Source organism: Piliocolobus tephrosceles, chromosome 17 (assembly GCF_002776525.5).
Source record: "Piliocolobus tephrosceles isolate RC106 chromosome 17, ASM277652v3, whole genome shotgun sequence".
Lineage (NCBI taxonomy): Eukaryota > Metazoa > Chordata > Mammalia > Primates > Cercopithecidae > Piliocolobus > Piliocolobus tephrosceles.
Genome location: NC_045450.1, coordinates 10,755,389 through 10,776,385, shown reverse-complemented (window position 1 = coordinate 10,776,385; position 20,997 = coordinate 10,755,389). Strand labels below are relative to the sequence as shown.

The 20,997-nt window shown below is 47.6% G+C and overlaps 1 protein-coding gene and 1 long non-coding RNA gene across 2 annotated transcripts in view; one reads left to right on the top strand and one right to left on the bottom strand.

The window, feature by feature from the left end:
• Positions 1-20,997, top strand: part of TVP23A (trans-golgi network vesicle protein 23 homolog A) — a 52,083-nt gene that overhangs the window by 29,977 nt on the left and 1,109 nt on the right. The window contains exons 3-7 of the mRNA XM_023231110.3: positions 14,625-14,769; positions 16,503-16,592; positions 17,186-17,314; positions 18,835-18,963; positions 20,321-20,380. Of these exons, the coding sequence (XP_023086878.1) occupies positions 14,625-14,769; positions 16,503-16,592; positions 17,186-17,314; positions 18,835-18,963; positions 20,321-20,380 (553 nt within the window). The remainder of the gene's footprint in view (positions 1-14,624; positions 14,770-16,502; positions 16,593-17,185; positions 17,315-18,834; positions 18,964-20,320; positions 20,381-20,997) is intronic.
• On the bottom strand, positions 7,976-10,832 carry LOC111555222. Its single transcript, XR_002735458.1, has 3 exons — positions 9,947-10,832; positions 8,705-8,816; positions 7,976-8,265 (listed from the first exon to the last, which is right to left on the bottom strand). It is a non-coding gene; the product is annotated as an uncharacterized LOC111555222 (long non-coding RNA).

The following is a 20,997-nucleotide window of genomic DNA, read 5'->3' as shown; positions in this document are numbered from 1 at the left end:
TGTCTCCTGAGGGCTCTGTCATTTTTTTTTAGTAGAGATGGGGTTTCACCATGTTGACCAGGCTGGTCTTGAACTCTTAACCTCAGGTGATCCAGCAGCCTCAGCCTCCCAAAGTGCTGGGATTACAGGTGTGAATCACCACACCCAGCCCCAATGTATATCTTGAACGTATTTGATTGATGTCTCATGTCTCCCCAAAATATATAAAACCAGGTTGTATCCCAACCACCTTGGACACATGTTCTCAGGATCTCCTGAGGGCTCTGTCATGGGCTATGGTCCCTCATATTTGGCTCAGAATAAATCTCATCAAATGTTTTACAGAGTTTGACTCTTTTCGTCAATACATTTTTTGATGTATTTTGAAAGAGCCCTACGGAGCTGTCTCTTGTGGGGAAAATCTGCACTCTGGTGAGAACACCCTTCCCTTTCCAGGTGCCTCCCCTGATCCAGGAGAGAATTCACGAAGAGCCATCACGAAGAGATGGCGCCTTTTTAAGGCTGGTAAAAATCGTTTGCCATCTGTTCTCTCTGAAGCTGGCTACTGGGAGGCGCCATCTGTGATAGAAAAACCTTGCTCTTGTCCGCGCACGGTGGCTCACACCTGTAATCCCAGCACTTTGGGAGGCCGAGGCAGGTGGATCACGAGGTCAGGAGTTCGAGACCTGTTGGGAAAATGCTTGTGGGGTACCTGCATAAACTGGCCATAAAAATATGGGACAATAAGTTGTGGAAAGTCACAAGAGGCCTCTGAGGAGGAAAGCTTCCTAATGGCCATCATGGTCCCATGTTCAGAGCAAGACCTGCTCTCTTGTCTGCAAACACTGTGTTGAAGGAGAAAGACACTCCTTTGAAGCACTGGAATGTGGACGGATGTGCAGGCTCCTAGTTAAGCCCGCTCCCACTAGCTGCTCTCCGATAAGTTCAAAATACACTGTTTGAGCACGAAGGAGATTCATTTAAACCGCTACTGCTACAGTATGACGTACTGTCTCCCTTTCCCGGTTTCACCCCTGAACATCTGCTTCTCAGACCTAAGTGATTATACTCAATAAATAGTGTGGAGACCAGAACTCTGACCCCTTGGCAGCCTCTGATTTGCTCTGGCCCTCTGGCTCCCACCTTTATGAACTCTTAACCCACCAGACTTTGGGTACCCTACTAGTGGTGTTGAGGTTGGTCCCCGACAGAGACCAGCCTGACCAACATGATGAAACCCCATCTCTACTAAAAATACAAACAACTAGCCGGGTGTGGTGGCAGGCACCTGTAGTCCCAGCTACTTAGGCGGCTGAGGCAGGAGAATTGCTTGAACCCAGGAGGTGGAGGTTGTAGTGAGCCAAGATGGCACCACTGCACTCCAGCCTGGGCAACAGAGTGAGACCACCTCAAAAACAAAACAAAACAACAAAAAACCTTGCTCACAACCCCTTATCTTAACCCAGACACTCCTTTCTCTTGATTCCAGGTCTTTAGATAATAACTCTTTCAACCAATTGCCAATCAGAAAATCTTTGAATTTACCTATGACGCAGAAGTGCCCTTCCTGTTTGAGTTGTCCCGCCTTTCCACACCTAACCAATGTACATCTTACATGTATTGACTGATGTCTTTGTCTCCCTAAAACGTATAAAGCCAGGTTGTAGCCTGACAACCTTGGGCATATGTTCTCAGGACCCCATGGAGCTGTGTCATGGGTCACAGTTCTCATATTTGGCTCAGGATTAACCTCTTTAAATATTTTACAGAGTTTGACTCTATTAGTTGAAGGCCTCCAGCATCTGACGTAAATGTTACTGTCTCATTTTATGGATGGATCACGTGAGGCTCAAAGTGAAGCGGCATCATTGTCTGGGGTACATACCTGGGATCTGTCATCTCGCACCAAGATGATTAAGGACACGGACACATATGAGGAGTGAATTTAGGAGCAAAGGTTTAATAGGCAAAATAAAGAGAAAGGAGAACAGCTCTCTCCCTTGTGAGAGAGAGGGGCTTCTGAAAGCGAAAAACCAGCCCACTGCAGACTGTACCAGATTTTGTAGACAGACTTGAGGAGCTGGTGTCTGATTTACGTAGAGCTCACAGATTGCTCGGACTAGTGGTGACATTCACATAGCGCTCACGGAAGGCTGGCCACCACACCCTAATCTTATTATGCAAATGAGCTTTCCACTTGGCCAGTGCCATGTTTCCTGCCCCTTTCTGTACATGTGAGTGGAAAGGAGAAGAGAAGATGGAGCCGCCATTTTGAACGTGCCTAGTCCCAGGTAGCCTTTTCCTGTTGGCACAGCTGTTGGCATTCACCTGTGCAAGCTTCCAGCTTGCTTGTCTGCAGCTGGATTTTACAGGCTGCTCTTTGTTAGGAAAGAAAATAATTTGGGGGCTACTTTTCATTAAAAGGAAAACCTTACAGAGGACTCTCGTACCCTCACTATCTGCCTAAATAAGTTCTTCTTAACTCCTATATCAAAAAGGGTTCAGTACTTTGTCCAGGACTGCATACCTAGCAAGCATGGAGCAGGAGCGTGGGACTGGACTCTCTGACTTTCCCCGCACCACGCTGGCCAGGTGCAGGGAGGGTTGGGTATTTGTACTTCACAGAGAGGTGGCCTCTTTTCTGTAGAGGAACTGGTAAGCCCAGAAGAAAGGACCTGCTTTCTGGAATTTTCTTCATGCATCCAGCTCTAGTGGTCCATTCATTACTCAACGGGGGATTTTTAGGTCTAAGTTTTCTTTTTTTTTCTGGACCACAGCTGGGCCGTCTAGGAACCCAGAATATCAGCCCGGGAGCTTGGTTTATCCCAAAAGGCATCTGGCCTCAATGCAAAGTCAGGGCTGCTTCTGCCGATTTCTTTCTTATTCTACTTTTAAATTCAAATTTACGTAAAAGTACAGAGAGCAATGAACCTGATGTTCCCATTGCCCATCCCCAGTCATCACCAGGATGTGGCGAGTTTCATCTTCACCCCCTCCCACCCCTGCACACTCAGGTTATTTTTAAACAAATTCTAGACATCATCACAGAGCGAAGCAAACCAAGAAGGGAAGACAATGCGTTTCTTCAGGCCTGCCATACTGAGAGGCAGGAAGGTGTCCAGAGTGTCTGAAAGAGGACACAGAATTTAAAATGTGATGTTTGATGAGGAATTCTAGTTGGAGATGGGCTTAAAAAAAAGAGTACAGTTTTCAAAGTAAAGGGATTTTTTTTTTCTTTAGACAAGGTCTCCCTCTGTCCCCAGGCTGGAGTGCAGTGGTGTGATCATAGCTCATTGCAGCCTCAAACTCCTGGCCTCAAGTGATCCTCCTGCCTCAGCCTCCCAAAGTGCTGCGATTACAGGCATGAGCCACTGCACCTGGCCACAGGACAACTTTTAAAGTCATTGTTAGATCACTGCCGAATTTAGGATAAACTCACCTTCCCCTGTGGATGGAAAATAAATCTTGGGGCCCCCAAATCATTAAACTAAAGGGAAGAGTCAAACTGGGAAACGCTTCAGGCCAACCTGCCTCCCATTCTATTCAAAGTCACTCCCCTGCACACTGAGATAAATGCTTATCTGATTGCCTCCTTTGGAGAGGGTCATCAGAAACTCAAAAGAATGTGACCATTTGTCTCTACTCTACCTATGACCTGGAAGCCCCCTCCCTGCTTCGAGGTGTTCCGCCTTTCCAGACCCAACCAATGTTCATCTTTTTTTTTTTGAGACAGGTTCACTCTTGTTGCTCAGGCTGGAGTGCAATGGCGCAATCTCAGCTCACTGCAACCTCCACCTCCCGGGTTCAAGCAATTCTCCTGTCTCAGCCTCCCGAGTAGCTGGGATTATAGGCATGTACCACCACACCCGGCTAATGTTGTATTTTTAGTAGAGATGGGGTTTCTCCATGTTGGTCAGGATGGTCTGGAACTCCTGACCTCAGATGATCTGCCTGCCTCGGCCTCCCAAAGTGCTAGGATTACAGGCATGAGCCACCGAGCCCAGCCCCAATGTTCATCTTACGTATGTTGATTGCTGTCTCCTGTCTCCCTGAAATGTGCAAAACCAACTGTGCCCTGACCACCTTGGACGCATGTCGTCAGGACCTCCTGAGGGTGTTCTCAACCTTGGCAAAATAAGCTTTCTAAAATAACTGAGACCTGTCTCAGATATTCAGGGTTTACACCCCCAAATCAGACCTGCTTTGGAAGTTGTGGGAAGGTGATGTTTGTACCTTCTCCAAGTTTCTCTGTGTACTCTGTCTAGACAGAGCCTCATACCTATGTCCATCCACCTTTATAAATTCTGGCTCTTTTTATTTCCTTTTTTTTTTTTTTTGAGATGGGGTCCTGCTCTGTCACCCAGGCTGGAGTGCAGTGGTGTGATCTCGGCTCACTGCAACCTCCACGTCCCCAGTTCAAGCGATTCTTGTGCCTCAGCCTCCCCAGTAGCTGGGATTATAGGCTCCTACCACCAAACCTGGCTAATTTTTGTATTTTTAATAAAGGCAGGGTTTTGCCATGTTGGCCAGGCTGGTCTTGAGTTCCTGACCTCAGATGATCCACCCACCTTGGCCTCCCAAACTGCTGGGATTACAGGCGTGAGCCACCACACCCGGCCCTGGCTCTATTTTTTTTTTTTTTTTTTTGAGACGGAGTCTCACTCTGTCACCCAGGCTGGAGTGTAATGGCGCAATCTCAGCTCACTGTAACCTCCACCTCCTGGATTCAAGGGATTCTCCTGCCTCAGTTTCCCAGGTAGCTGGGATTACAGGCGCCCGCCACCACATTCAGCTAATTTTTGTATTTTGGAGATGGCGTTTCACCATTTTGGTCAGGCTTGTCTCGAACTCCTGACCTCAGGTGATCCACCTGTCTCAGCCTTCCAAAGTCCTGGGATTACAGGCGTGAGCCACCATGCCTGGCCCTGGCTTTGTTTTTTAGAACAGTTTCAGTTTTGTAACAAAGTGTGAGGAGAAAGTTCATATAATTTTTATATACTCCCCTTCTCCCCCAATTTCTCCATTTTAAACCTCTTGCATTAGTGTGGTATATGTGTTACACTTGATGAACCAATACATTATTATTAACTAAAATCCATAGTTTATATCAGGGTTTACTCTTGATGTTGTATATTTTACGAGGTTTTTTTCTGTTTTCTTTTTTTCTTTCTTTCTTTCTTCTTTTTTTCTTTTTTCTTTTTTGAGAAAAGGTCTTGCTCTGTTGCCCAGGCTGGAATGCAGTGGTGTGATCTCGGATCACTGCAACCTCCGCCTTCCAGGCTCAAGCCATCCTCCCACCTCAGCACTCCAAGTAGCTGAGACTATAGGCGTGTGCCACCATGCCTGGCTAACTTTATTATTTTTTTCTTTTTTTGGTAGAGATGGGGTTTTACCATGTTGCCCAGGTTGATATTTTTTTCTTTTTTTTTGAGACCGAGTCTTGCTCTGTCACCTAGGTGGGAGTGCAGTAGTGAGATCTCGGCTCACTGCAACCTCCCCCTCCTGGGTTCAGGCAATTCTCCTTCCTCATCCTCCCGAGTAGCTGGAATTACAGGTGTGTACCACCACACCTGGCTAATGTTTGTATTTTTAGTAGAGACAGTGTTTCACCATGTTGACCAGGCCGGTCTTGAACTCCTGGGCTCAAACTATCTGCCCCCTAGGCCTCCCAAAGTGCTGGGATTGTAGGCAGGCGTGAGCCACCACGCCTGGCCCATTCTGTGAGTTTTGGTAAATGTGTAATGTCATGTATCCTCCATCACAACATCATACAGAGTAGTTTCCCAGCTCGAAAAGTCCCCTCTGCTCCACCTATTCATCCCTCCCCACCCTCTGGAACTCCTGGCAACTACTGATCTTTTTACTGTCTTTAGAGTTTTGCCTTTTCCAGTACGCTATATAGTGGAAGTTGTCCATACACGGCCTTTTCAGGTTAACCTCTTTCACTAAGCAATATACATTGAAGTTTCCTCCATGCCTTTCTGAGGTCCGATAGCTCATTTCTTTTTAGCATTGAATAACCTCTGTTGTCTGGATGTACCACGGTTTATCCATTCTGCTACTGAAGGACATCTTATTTGTTTGTTTTTTTGAGACACAGTCTCACTCCGTCACTCAGGCTGGAGTGCAGTGGTGCGATCTTGGCTCACTGCAACCTCCGCTTCATGGGTTCAAGTGATTCTCATGCCTCAGCCTCTCCAGCAGCTGGGACTACAGGCACATGCCACCACGCCTGGCTAATTTTTTTGTATTTTTAGTAGAGATGGGTTTTCGCCATGTTGGCCAGGCTGGTCTGGAACTCTTGGTCTCAAGTGGTCTGCCCACCTCAGCCTCCCAAAGAGCTGCGATTTACAGGCATGAGCCACCACACCCAGTCAATTGAAGGACATCTTAGTTGCTTCTGAGTTTTGGCAATTCTGAATGAAGCTGCTATAAACATGTGTGTGTTGCTTTTTGTGCAGACGTAGGTTTTCAGCTCACTTCGGTAAACACTGGGGATTGTGGTTGCTGGATTGTGTCACATGTAAAATGTTCAGAGTGACTTGCAAAGATTTGGCTTCGGTCAGTGGTTTCCACTAGGAAATTCGTATGGTTCAGTGAATTTTTACACGTGTAGTCATTAAAGCTATGGAACATCCCAGCATCCAGAAGTCTCCCTCATACCCCTTCCCAATCACTACCCCCTCACCCACTCCAAGAAAGAACACAACCCCTTGGGATTCTGCCAGTCAGGCAGCAACCACCCCACAGCTTTTGAAAGCAGATTTTTTGGGGTGTGGGTTTGGGGAGCAGGTAGGGGCAGTTTGCTTCATTATGGGTTGTTTTGAAGGGAGCCTGATGTCATCACCAAGTTGTTCTTGCTGGTCTGGAGCAGGGATTGGCACACTGTCTGGGTATTTGGGGCTTGGTAGTCCAGCGAATGAATGAGTGTGACTGTGTTCCAGTAAAACTTTATTTATAGGCTGGGTGCAGTGGCTCACGCCTGTAACTGTAGCACTTTGAGAGGCTAAGATGGGAGGATAGCTTGAGCCCAGGAATTTGAGACCAGCCGGGGCAAAACAGTGAGATCCCATCTCTACAAAAAAATTAAAAAATTAGTCAGGTGTGGTGGTGGCTGCCTGTATTCCCAGCTACTTGGAAGGCTGACGTGGGAGCAGTGCTTGAGCCTGGGAGGTCAAGGCTGCAGTGAGCCTTGATCACGCCACTGCACTCCAGCCTGGGTGACAGAGTGAGACCCTGTCTTAAAAACAAACAAAACAGACAAAAACAAAACCAACAAAAAGTTTGTGTCACAGGTGAGCAGCAACTACCTGGGGCTGGTGGCACAGGGTTAAGAAGAATTTACCAAGACCGTTATAGGTAGACAGGCAGATTTATTAGAGAAAGTATGGAAGTACATATCAAAGGAGCAACGGGCAGGCCAGCAAGAGAGGAGTTGACTGCCAGGAAACAAGGCTTGGTCGGGATTTTCTAGGATGGTGCTTGTGCTGTGTGCTGAAGAGGGCTTTGTGAAGTACTGATAATGCCAACGTTGCAGTGAGTTCACTTGTGATTTTTGTATCAGCTTAAGGTCTGATGACAGCTGGGTGCAGAAAGGTTGTGTTATTTGGCCAGGTGCGGTAGCGCACACCTGTAATCTCAGCACTTTGGGAGACTGAGTCAGGTGGATCACCTGAGGTCAGGAGTTCGAGACCAGCCTAGCCAACATGGCAAAACTCCGTCTCTAAATACAAAAATTAGTCAGGTGTGGTGGCATGCACCTGTAATCCCAGCTACTCGGGAGGTTGAGGCAGGAGAATCGCTTGAACCTGGGAGGCAGAGACTGCAGTGAGCCGAGATCACATCACACCGCTGCACTCCAGCTTGAGCAACAGAGTGAGACTCTGTCTCAAAAAAAAAAAAAAAGATTGTTATTTGTGAAGGAGGGCTGTGTGTTCTGGACAACGAACAGAGGAAGATTTATAGCTTTTCTGCCTTTTCTTTTTGCTTTCCCTCATTTCTGCCAACCTGACTCTCCCTAATTAAGACTCCACACTTTATTTACAAAAGCAGGCCATGGCCACATTGGGCCCTTATGTTGTAGTTTGCTGCACCCGGGCAGAGCTGGGCTTTTTCTTTGTGAAATTCATGTCCAGATCCCACCTGAAATCGGAATCCGTGTGTCCTGTGCACGACGTGAGACCTCCTCAGGTGGCTGTCTTGCACATTCCAGGTTGAGAATCTACTGTGCTTCCCTCCAGGGAGGAAGACAATGGGTGACAAGGGCCCAGAGCTGCATAAATGGATCTAGAAAGAGAGGAAAGTTGAACAGAAGCTCCCATCAGGCCTCTCCCTGCCTTGACAACACTTTACTTGTGTAATCTCATTTCCCCCTTTCATCGCTGTGTAATTTTCTCGCCTCTTCTTTTTTCTTTCGAGATGGAGTCTCACTCTGTCACCCAGGCTGGAGTGCAGTGATGTGATCTCGGCTCACTGCAATCTCCGCCTCCCAGGTTCAAGTGATCCTCCTATCTCAGCCTCCTCAGTAGCTGGGACTACAGGCGTGTGTCACCATACCCGGCTAATTTTTGTATTTTTAGTAGAGATGGGGTTTCATCATGTTGGCCAGGCTGGTCTTAAACTCCTGACCTCGAGTGATCTGCCCACCTCTGCCTCCCAAAGTGCTGGGATTACAGGCGTGAGCCACCACACCCAGTCTCCTCTTCTTGAAACAATGGGTTTCTACCTGTCTGGGGTTGGGGATGCTGGATACTGTGTGGAAATAGCACCTGTTCAAGTTGAACACGATGAAGGTTCATGTGGGGGAATGTGAGGGACCCAGGAGTCTTGGGAGATCCCTGCAAAGACAAAAAGTAGTCCCCTCAGGAGTGAGAGAAAGTTGTGGTCAGAGGGGGAATTTCACAGTTTGGCTCTTGGTGGTGGAACTGTTGTTTTGAATGACACGGAGGACTGAGATGGTAATGGCTGTCACCTATTTTTGAGCATGGTGTGTGTTTCAGGCACTTTATATGTACCGCCCTCACCCGATGTTTTCAGTATCTTAAGAAGTGGATCCTGTTGGCATTCCCATTTTGCAGAAGAGGAGATGGAGGGATCACAGAGTTAAGTAGCTTAGAGAAGACCACAGAGCTACTCAGAGGTTAGAGTGAGGATTGGAACCCTGGTGGTCTAGCGCCCAAGCCCATGGGTGGCAGGCCAGGTCTCACTAACACAGGCCTCCGTAACAGCTGTCTCAGCACTGACCGAGTGGTGAAGTTAAATATTAAAAGCTGAGAGAGCCAGTGCCCTTATACAAAGGCTGAAATGTGACAAAAGCCCACCTAGAGTTGTGTCCAGGCCTTTCCTGGTCCTTGAAGTATGACAAGATAATGAAGGAATTCTTAACAGGAGCCATTTAGGATTAAATAAGTTTATTGCGGGGGTCCGAAGAAACTCCCCAGGCCTCCACAAACAAGTTTAGTGGGGGTCTGAAGAGACTCCCCAAACCTTCATGATTTAGCAGGAGACAAGGGTAATCACTGCAGCACCTGGACCCATTTAGATTAAGTAAATTTACTGAGGCTCCAGAGGAAGGTCTTCAGGACTCAGATCTTAGTTATAGATTAAAAGAAGTTAACCTTTATTTTATTTTCTTCATTCATTCATTCATTCATTTTGAGATGCAGTCTCACTCTGTTGCCCAGGCTGGAGTCCAGTGGCATGATCTTGGCTCACTGAAACCTTTGCCTCCTGGGTTCAAGCAATTCCCCTGCCTCAGCCTCCTGAGTAGCTGGAATTATAGGCATGCGCCACCACGCCCGCTAATTTTTCTATTTTTATAGAGCCGGAGTTTTGCCATGTTGGCCAGGTTGGTCTCCAACTCCTGACCTCAAGTGATCCGCCCGCCTCAGCTTCCCAAAGTGCTGGGATTACGGGCGTGAGCCACTGCCCCCAGCCAATCACTTATTTTAGATGAATGCAAACTTACCCATGACAGATAGCTCAGAAGGTATGTAAGCTCTGGAAAACTTGGTAATTTTGAGTTGACCCGGCGTTATTTTCTAGGTCTTCTCCCTGTAAATGGCTACAGAAATAATAACTTCCTCTCCCAGTTCATCTGCATCTCGTTTTGGGGCCACAAGAACATGCCACCTGATCCTCAGTTGGTCCGGGAACACACGCAGCTGTGCCATGCCCACTGTGCTGTTTGCCTCTCAAGGGGCGACCTCCCAGGTTGGTGCCTGGGAGAGCGGAGTTAGAGAGCATTGGCACTAGGACCTGGAGGTGATTGGTGGGGGTGGGGGTGTGTGTGCTCCTTGTTGCCGGGGAGCAGGAGGATGGAGGGCCCGATGGCAGAGATGAGTGGACAGGACTTACGCCATGACTTTCAAAACTCTCAAAACTGGAAAACTGGTCTGAGATCACACAGTATTAGCTAGAGGCACAGGCTGGGCAAACTCCAGATGGGGACTGAATGAGGACTTGGAGGATGCTGATGGAGCAACCTGCATCAAACAGGATTAAAGCAACATTTAAAAGGGCAACAGGCATCCTCTTCTACTTGCTTTGGGCTTTGAACTCTGTTTGAATAACACCACTTTCCATTGAGTTAATCAGTGCCCAGCTAACTGGAAGCTATCAACAACTGGAAATTTTTCTGCATTTTATTTCAGGAAAGCCACAGCCAAAAAGAAAAAAGAAAAGAAAAGCGGGTGGGCAGGGGATTTATTCGAATGCATTTACTTCCACATTTTACCATGGGTCAGCGCACACTTGGGTCACACTCTGACCTTTTTTTGAGCTCTCTCTATATATTTTGTTCTGAGATGGAGTCTTGCTCCGGAGTGCAGTGGTGTGATCTTGGCTCACTGCAACCTCTGCCTCCCAGGTTCAAGCAGTTCTCCTGCTTCAGCCTGCCAAGTGGCTGGGATTACAGGCACCTGCCATCAGGCCTGGCTAATTTTTATATTTTTAGTAGAGATAGGGTTTCACCATGTTGGCCAGGCTGGTCTCGAACTCCTGACCTCAAGTGATGCACCACCTCAGCTTCCCAGTGCTGGGATTATAGGCGTGAGCCACCGAGCCCGACCCTCTATACGTTTTTATATTGTTCTACAAAGAGGACAGATGCTTCCAGCGATTCTAACTGACTTGATTACAAGGTTCAACATAACAAATATGTTTGCCGAGAATCTTAAATACTGGCTGCTTTGGGGGATATAAAAATATCCCCAAGGCCGGGCGCGGTGGCTCAAGCCTGTAATCCCAGCACTTTGGGAGGCCGAGACGGGCAGATCATGAGGTCAGGAGATCGAGACCATCCTGGCTAACATGGTGAAACCCTGTCTCTACTAAAAAACACAAAAAAACTAGCTGGGCGAGGTGGTGGGCGCCTGTAGTCCCAGCTACTCCAGAAGCTGAGGCAGGAGCATAGCGTGAACCCGGGAGCCGGAGCTTGCAGTGAGCTGAGATCTGGCCACTGCGCTCCAGCCTGGGCGATAGAGCGAGACTCCGTCCCAAAAAAAAAAAAAAAAAAAAAAAATCCCCAAACATGGTCTATGCCCTCAAAGAACTTTCAGTTATTGAAAGAGCATTTATTTATCTCCAGGGGCAAGGGACAAAATTTTATTCAGTTAGTTAGGAAATTCTCAATAAGATTTAAAGCAAGAAGAGACACCCAAGGTTCTTAACTTCTGGAACACTCCAGGAAGTTTTTAAGTTCTATGTGATCCTGTCTAATTCTTCTTTGAGACAGAGACTTGCTCTGTTGCCCAGGCTGGAGTGCAATGGTGCCATCTCGACTCACTGCAAACTCCACCTCCCGGGTTCAAGCGATTCTCCTGCCTCAGCCTCCTGAGTAGCTGGGATTACAGGCACCTGCCACCACAACTGGCTAATTTTGGTATTTTTAGTAGAAACGGAGTTTCACCATGTTGGCCAGGCTGGTCTTGAAATCCTGACTTCAAGTGATCTGCCTGCCTCAGCCTCCCAAAGTGCTAGGATTACAGGTGTCAGCCACAACACCTGGTGATCCTGTCTAATTTTTAAATGCCGGGTGCACTTCCAGGGTTGGTTTTCGTTCAGGTCACTGGCAGAGCTGAGAGCCTGAAAGGCTCAGATGAGACCCATCCTGGTGAATGGTTGGTGCTTTGCCATGCAAAAAGTCACTGTGAAGTCCGCTTCTGACTCCGAACGTTCCCCTGGGAGTCGGAAACCCCACAGTTTTATAGGCGTCTATGGTGTGCTGACTCTGACTCCATTTCTTCTTGGGGAGAATGAGCAGCCTCTTTGCCCTGCAGTTCTGTGTGGACCTCTGTGGCCACCCCATTGTGCCTCTCATTTGCCAAAGCCCACAGCATTTTATAACTCTAATCCAGAGGCTGCAAGCTCACTGCTTGCAGGCCAGTGAGAAACATAGACTGGGATATTTCAGTAAAAGAATTAGTGGCCATCATTTAAAATCAGATTTCCCATTGCACGTCTGGATTTCTGACTTCTCCTGAAAATCTTGGATCTGGCAGTCCTGGGTCTGGTTTGCACAGCTGCCTGGTGCTGGGAAGAGTCCCTTTCATCCCTCCCTTTTCCTCCCCTGCCCTGAGGTGTGGCTTTCACTGCCATCCATCACTGTGTCAGAGGCATGTGAACCAGAGCAACTCCATGTTGAATAGGGGCTGGGTAAAATGAGGCTGAGACCTCATTCCCAGATGGTTAAGGCACTGTAAGTCACAGGATGAGATAGGAGATCGCACAGGATACAGGTCATAAAGACCTTGCTGATAAAACAGGTTGCAGTAAAAAAGCCGGCTAAAACCCGCCAAAACCAAGATGGCCAAGACAGTGACCTCTGGTCATCCTCACTGATGCACTCCCACCAGCGCCATGACACTTTACAGATGCCACGGCAATGTCAGGAAGTTACCCTATATGGTCTAAAAAGGGGAGGCATGAATAATTCACCCCTTGTTTAGCATATCATCAAGAAATAGCCATAAAAATGGGCAAACAGCAGCCCTTAGGACGGCTCTATCTAGGGACTAGCCATTCTTTATTCCTTTACTTTCCTAATAAACTTGCTTTCACTTTACTCAATGGACTTGCCCTGAATTCTTTCCTGGGTGAGATCCAAGAACCCTCTCTTGGGGTCTGGATCTGGACCCCTTTCTGATAACAACTGGGCTCGTGCTGTTGGTTTCTTGATCATAGTTGAGTATCGTTCTCTACCTGTGTGCTCTATCTAAACTGGGAAACTACAAAAAGAAACAGAAACCCACAAGTGTCTTCAGTCTGGCCCACATCACCCACTGCCATCACCTGCTCTTGACAACTTGGTGACCTTTCTTTTCTTGTTTGTTTTTTTTTTTGAGACGGAGTCTAACTTTCTCACCCAGCCTGGAGTGCAGTGGTGTAATCTCGGCTCACTGCAACCTCCACCTCCCAGGTTCTAGTGCTTCTCCTGCCTCAGCCTCCCGAGTAGCTGGGGTTACAGGCGGCCACCACCATGCCCAGCTAATTTTTCTATTTTGAGTAGAAATGGGATTTCACCATGTTGGCCAGGTTGGTCTTGAACTCCTGACCTCAGGTGATCCACCCGCCTCGGCCTCCCAAAGTGCTGGCATTACAAGTGTGAGCCACCACACCTGGCCTATATCAGACTATCAGACTCACATTAAAAAAAAAAAAAAAAAAAAAAAAGGCCAGGCATGCTTGCTTATGCTTGTAATCCCAGCACTTTGGGAGGCTGAAGCAGACAGATCATCTGAGGTCAGGAGTTCGAGACCAGCCTGGCCAACATGTTGAAATCCCATTTCTACTCAAAATATAAAAATTAGTTGGGCATGGTGGTGGGCGCCTGTGATCTCAGCTACTCGGGAGGCTGAGACAGGAGAACTGCTTGAACCCAGGAGGTGGAGACTGTGGTGAGCCGAGATCATGCCACTGCATGCCACAGAGGAAGACTTCGTCTCCAAAATAAATAAATAAATAAATAAATAAAGATAATAGGAAAAAAAAAAAACCCAGAAAAAAAGCAATTTACATAAGATGAGCACGTTCTCCTTGGCTCCCTCTCTCCTTTCTGGCCAGGTTTGTGTCTAAAGGGACAGTGAACAAGAACCGCCTTTCCCTAGGTTAAATGCCAGGATTCACGTGCCGCTCACCACGAAGCAACTATGATGAGTGAGACCTGCCACTCACAGGTCACATGTTTTGCTCTGTCCAGGAACACACATTCCCCGATGACATGAGACACCTGCCCCGTGGGCTGCATGTGAGCTTGGAGCTCAGTGACTGGCGGAAAAACCCAACCTTTACCTTTAGGGAACTGACCGTCATCTCTGCTAGGCGGGGAGGCAGTGATTGCTGTCACGTTTCACTTTAAAGATGACCGTGTTTCAAAGAGGGCAAGTGATATTTGTAGTCAAGTGGCGGGAAAGTACTGGATTCTTTGAAGGGGAGGAAAAAAAACAGTGTCAGCGTGACTGTTTGGGGACTGCTGACCTAATAATGCATCCCCAGGGCTACAGCCTGAGTTTCTGCTTCATCTGCACCAGGGAGAACATTCCATTGAGCCATGCGAATGCCCCCAGCAAAGTCTGAAGTGGTGAAGGGAGTTCAGTAACCATCCGCTTGGCTCTTGGAGTGAGGGCGCCTTCTGGGTCCTTTCCTAGACACCCCTTGGCCACCTTTTTCCACCTGTTTTTCCGAGTGAGTGCCATCGTCACCTACGTGTGCTGCGACTGGTTCAGCAAGAGCTTTGTGGGCTGTTTTGTCACGGTGCTGCTCCTCCTGTCCCTGGACTTCTGGTCTGTGAAGGTGAGGCCTTTTCCTGTGATGTCACCACTCCCAAAACACGAGGCTTGTCCCCTATATGCGTGGGATCAAGAGATACTTTGATTTAGACTCCTGAGACATGCTTAAGAGTGCTTAGCAGTGTCACTTAAAAGTAGGGGGAATGGAGAAACCCTGTCTCTACTAAAAATACAAAATTAGCCGGGTGTGGTGGCACACGCCTGTAATCCCAGCTACTCGGGAGGCTGAGGCAGGAGAATCACTTGAACCCAGGAGGCGGAGGTTGCACTGAGTCGAGATCACACCATTACACTCCAGCCTGGGCAACAAGAGTGAAACTCTGTCTCAAAAAAAAAAAAAAAAAAGTTAAGGGGAAAAATGCATTGTTTAGCGCTTAATAAATGGCTTTTGTCAAATGTCAATTGTCATTCTTGCACATGTGACAACCTCGTATGACTTTGCATTTTTTGGTGAAACTTATTGTATTAGTCTGTTTTCACGCTGCTGATAAAGACATACCCAAGACTAGGTAATTTATGAAGATAAAAAGTTTTAATGGACTTACAGTTCCACATGGCTGGGGAGGCCTCACAGTCATGGTGGAAGGCGAAAGGCAAATCTTACATGATGGCAGACGAGAGAATGGAAGCCAGCTGGGCGCGGTGGCTCACTCCTGTAATCCCAGCACTTTGGGAGGCCGAGGTGGGAGGATCATCTGTAATCAGGAGTTTGAGACCAGCCTGCCTGGCCAACATGGAGAAACCCCGTCTCTACTAAAAATGCAAAAATTAGCCGGGCATGGTGGTGTGCGCCTGTAATCCCAGCTACTTGGGAGGTTGAGGCAGGAGAATCATTTGAACCCAGGAGGTAGAGGTTACAGTGGGCCAAGATTGTGCCACTGCACTCCAGCCTGGGTGACAAGAGCCAAACTCTGTCTCAGGAAAAAAAAAAAAAGAGAGCGAGCGAGCAAGAGAAGGAAAGCCAAGCAAAAGGGGTTTCCCCTTATAAAAACTATCAGATCTTGTGGCACTTATTCACTATCATGAGAACAGTTTGTGGGGGAAACTGCCCCTATGATTCAATTATCTCCCACCTGGTCTCCCCCACAACACGTGGGAATTACGGGAGCGACAATGCAAGATAAGGTTTGGGTGGGGAGACAGCCAAACCCTGTCACTTGTATATGAATTAATACATATATTTAAAACATATATAATATGAACATATAAATTATATATGTTTGTGGGGGGAGTGTGTAACTTTTTATTTATTTATTTTTTGAGACGGAGTCTCGCTCTGTCGCCCAGGCTGGAGTGCAGTGGCGCGATCTCGGCTCACTGCAAGCTCCGCCTCCCAGGTTCAAGCCATTCTCCTGCCTCAGCCTCCCGAGTAGCTGGGACTACAGGCGCCTGCCACCACGCCCGGCTAATTTTTTTGCATTTTTAGTAGAGACAGCGTTTCACCATGTTAGCCAGGATGGTCTCGATCTCCTGAGCTCATGATCCTCCCGCCTCAGCCTCCCAAAGTGCTGGGATTACAGGCGTGAGCCACTGCGCCCGGCCGTGTGTCACTTTTTAAAGTGAGCTTAGTTGAAAACTAGAAGCCTTGACATCTGAGAATTCACTACAATTCAACACCTTTTTTCTTCCTGCTTCCAGTACAAGTCTGACATGAATCAGGGAACTTTTATTTATCAACACAGTGAATACGCCTCTTTGCTTGTGACCTGCTCAGAGTCATGTGTCTGTTGTCCTCAGAATGTAACCGGAAGACTCCTGGTGGGCCTTCGATGGTGCAACCAGATAGATGAAGATGGGAAGAGCCACTGGATCTTTGAAGCCAGGAAGGTATTCTCTATGACGAGCTGAACTAACCAGAGCGGGGATAATGGGCGTAGAAAGTTTCTGTGGGTTCCTTTGGAGTTTTATGCATGTCTGATTCCAGCTACACAAAAGCCACTGCTGCGGGTGCCCTGGTAAAACATGGGTGTGGCAAAAGTATCTGCAAAATAGATTGGGCACGGTGTCCCACGCCTGTAATCCCAGCACTTTGGGAGGCGGAGGTGGGTGGATCACTTGAGGTCAGGAGTTTGAGACTAGCCTGGGCAACATGGTGAAACCCTGTCTCTACTAAAAATACAAAAATTAGCCGGGCATGGTGGCGGGCACCTGTAATCCCAGCTACTCAAGAGGCTGTGGCAGGAAAATCGCTCGAACCCAGGAGGCGGAGGTTCCAGTGAACCAAGATCAAGCCACTGCACTCCAGCCTGGGTGACACAATGGGACTTCGTCTCAAAAAATAAAACAAAACAACATCAACAACAAAAAACCCCACAACAACAAAAGCATCTGCAAGCTAAAATAAATGAAAATGCGAGCACGCTCGTTCGTTTGCAACCATTTCCGCTTGTTTTGACATTTGAATTACTTTCCTTAAACAGGTCTCCCCGAATAACACTGCTGCCACAGAAGCTGAAGCGCGAATCTTCTGGCTGGGCCTCATCATCTGCCCCATGATATGGATTGTGTTTTTTTTTGGCACCTTATTTTCCTTGAAGCTAAAGTGGCTGGTAAGGCCATACCTTGACTTCCACATTGCTTTGATGTCTCTGCAAAACCAGTGTTTGCACTGCTAGGCTTATGTTGTTATTTGTTATTGATTGAACAGTTGTAACAAGTTTATTGAGATATAATGCACATTCCATATAATTTACCCATTTAAAGTATACAATTAGGGGCTTGGCGTGGTGGCTCACGCCTGTAATCCCAGGCTTTTGGGAGGCCAAGGCAGAAGGATTGCTTGAGCTCAGGAGTTTAAGATCAGCCTGGGCAACACAGGAAAACCCCATCTCTGCGAAAAATGCAACAATTAGCCAGCCATGGTGGTGTGTATGCTTGAGCCCGGGAGGCAGAGGTTGCAGTGAGCCAAGATTGTGCCACTGCACTCCAGCCTGGGTGCTAGAGTAAGACCCTGTCTCCAAAAAATAAAATAAATAAATAGTAAGTGTGAAATGCAGTGGCTTCTAGTGCATAGAGTTGTGCAGCCAACACCGCCATCAATGTTAGGAAATTTTCATCACCTGAAAAAGAAGGCTTGTACCCTTTCAACATTGCTTCCTTATGCTTCTGTTCCTCCAAACCCTGGCACCTATTAATTTTTCTGTTTCTCTGGATTTGCCTGTTCTGGACATGTCATATAAATGGACTCACACAGGCTGGTGTGGCACCTCACGTCTGTAATCCCAGCAGTTTGGGAGGCTGAGGCAGGTGAATCACCTGAGGTCAGGAGTTTGAGACCAGCCTGGCCAACATGGCAAAACTCTGTCTCTACTATAAATACCAAAATTAGCCGGGCATAGTGGCACACGCCTGTAATCTCAGCCACTTGGGAGGCTGAGGCAGGAGAAGTGCTTGAATCCAGGAGGCAGAGGTTGCAGTGAGCCAAGATTGCACTCCAGCCTGGGTGACAGAGTGAGGCTCCATCTTAAAATAAATAAAAAAAGAGAGAAAACAAAATACTTGTAGATAGTAGAACAACAGTGTCATTTAATGAAAGTGCAGGCTCTGGAATTTGGATCCCGGCTCGACCACGCTCCGGCTCTGGGACCTTGGGCAGGTTTCATCTTCTTGAGCCTCAGTTTCCTCCTTGTAAAATGGGATGATGGTGGCGGCATCCTCTCCAGTTGTAATGATTCTGAGGTGTCCATGGGTATTTGCAAATGCTCAATGTTGGCTGTCACTATTCTTAGGTGCTGGCTAGAGCACTTCTACTTGGCTTGAGAGGTGCATTTCTGTAAATGCTCTTAGAAAGTGACCTCTGCGTCAGGAGATCGAGACCATCCTGGCTAACACGGTGAAACCCCTTCTCTACTAAAAAAAAAAAAAATACAAAAAATTAGCCTGGTATGGTGGTGGGCGCCTGTAGTCCCAGCTACTCGGGAGGCTGAGGCAGGAAAATGGCGTGAACCCAGAAAGCGGAGCTTGTAGTGAGCCGAGATCATGGTACTGCACTCCAGCCTGGGCGACACAGCGAGACTCCATCTCAAAAAAAAAAAAGAAAGTGACCTTTGCTTTCTTTCTCTGAGTGCAGGCTCTCGTGGTTGCTGGGATCTCTCTCCAAGCTGCAAACCTGTATGGCTACATCCTTTGTAAGATGGGAGGCGACAGTGACATTAGCAAGGCCGCAGCCAGTTTCCTGTCCCAGACAGTGTTCCAGACGGTGAGTAACTGAGGTCTGACTCCTGGACCACTCCTCTCCAGGTAGTCAAAGTCAAGGTGGCCTGCTGGCAACTGCGGTTTATAATGTAACATATCAGCCAGGCTGCCATTGTTTTATTGTTTATTTATTTTTTGGGAGGAAGGATCTTGCTCTGTCACCCAGGCTAGAGTGCAGTGGCGTGATGACGGCCCACTGCAACCTCCATCTCCCGGGCTCAAGCAATCCTCCCACCTCAGCCTCTCGAGTAACTGGGACTACAGGTGTGTACCGCCATGCCCGGCTAAGTTTGTAATTTTTAAAAAATTATTAATTATTTTTGTAGAGGCAACGTTTTGCCGTGTTGCCCAGGCTGGTCTTAAACTCCTGAGCTCAAGCAACCCGCCTGCCTTGGCCTCCCAAAGTGCTGGGATTACAGCCGTGAGCCACTGTGCCTAGCAGTTTTGTTTTTTATTTGTAAGATTTACATAAAATGTAGCCTTTTAACCATTTTAAAGTGTATCATTCTGTGGCATTAAGTATAACCACGTTGTCGTGCGACCTTCACCCCACCCAGCTCCAGAACTGCTCTCATCTTGCAAAACGTAAGCTCAGTACCTGTAAAACATTAACTCCCCCTTCTCCTTGCCTCCTGGCCCTGGCAACCAGCATTCTGCTTTCTGAGTCTGTTGGTTTCACAGCCCTAGGACCTCCTGTTAAGTGCAATTATAGTTTTTGTCCTTTTGTGAGTGCCATTATTTTCAGTGATTTTTAAAACTATAGAATTAAGAGTCACAAACGGTTTTTCCATTTTTATTATTATTATTATTGTTATTTTTTGAGATGGGAGTTTCCCTCTGCTCCCAGGCCAGAGTGCAGTGGCATGATCTTGGCTCACTGCAATCTCTGCCTCCCAGGTTCAAGTGATTCTCCTGCCTCAGCCTCCTGAGTAGCTGGGATTACAGGTGCACACCACCATGCCTGGCTAATTTTTGTATTTATAGAAGAGACGGGGTCTTGCCATGTTGACCAGGCTGGTCTCAAACTCCTGGCCTCAAGTGATCCGCCTGCCTTGGCCTCCGGAAGTGCTGGGATTACAGGCGTGAGCTACCATGCCAGGCTTGTTTTTTGTTTTTTTTTTTTTTAAACTTAACAGATATTTCTAAAAGTGAGAGATAGGAGGTCTTTGAAATTTGACCAGGTTCGTCCTGAAATGGTTTGAACCATCTTAAATTTGAACAGTGCTGCTTTATGCCAAGACATCAAGCAACGAATTCCGCAGGTTTTCTGTAGTTGGTGGGTTTTCTCTGGCCTTGCATCAGCAGGATTGCCCCACTCGCGTGTAAGGACAGAAAACCATGGTTGACTTTTCCCCTTGCAGGCCTGCCCAGGTGACTTTCAGAAGCCGGGCCTTGAGGGCCTGGAGATTCACCAGCATTAGGTGAGAAATGGATCGTGGCACCCGTGTGGAGGGGCTGGGGAATTCTGAAAAATGCAGCTCTTGAGGCACAGGGGCCCGGGGTTTGGGGGGGCTTCCCCTGTTCCCTGGGGTGGCCTGGTACGGGACCAGGCAAGAAGCAGAGTGGGCAATGGGCCTGCCCTGGGCTTTGCAGCCTCATAGCCCTTGGGGTGAGGAGCTGGGGGGTGGGGTGTGAGGTCACACCTTCCTCACACTGAACATGTGCAAATCTGACCATATGTGTGGTCCTAGGGAAGGGTGGGGAGGGAAAAGAGACAAGGGAGGGAAAGAACAAGGGGATTTGTTCTTGTTTTCCACCCACCCACTTCTGTGTCCCAGAGTGGAGAGAAAACAGGAATTTACTCTTCTTCCAGCTGGTCTCAGATCCTGTGTGTCTCAAAGACAGCAAGCACCTCATGGCAGCGAGGATGACTGTAGAGTTTACATCTGTGTCTCTTTTTTCTATAATTTAAAAGCCTGAATATTGGTTTGCATGACACTAGACATTACTGGATATACTGTGCACATATTACTACACAGGGTGTATACACAGACCCCAAATTCTGTCTTACTGGGTGATTCAAGGACTCTTCAAGGGC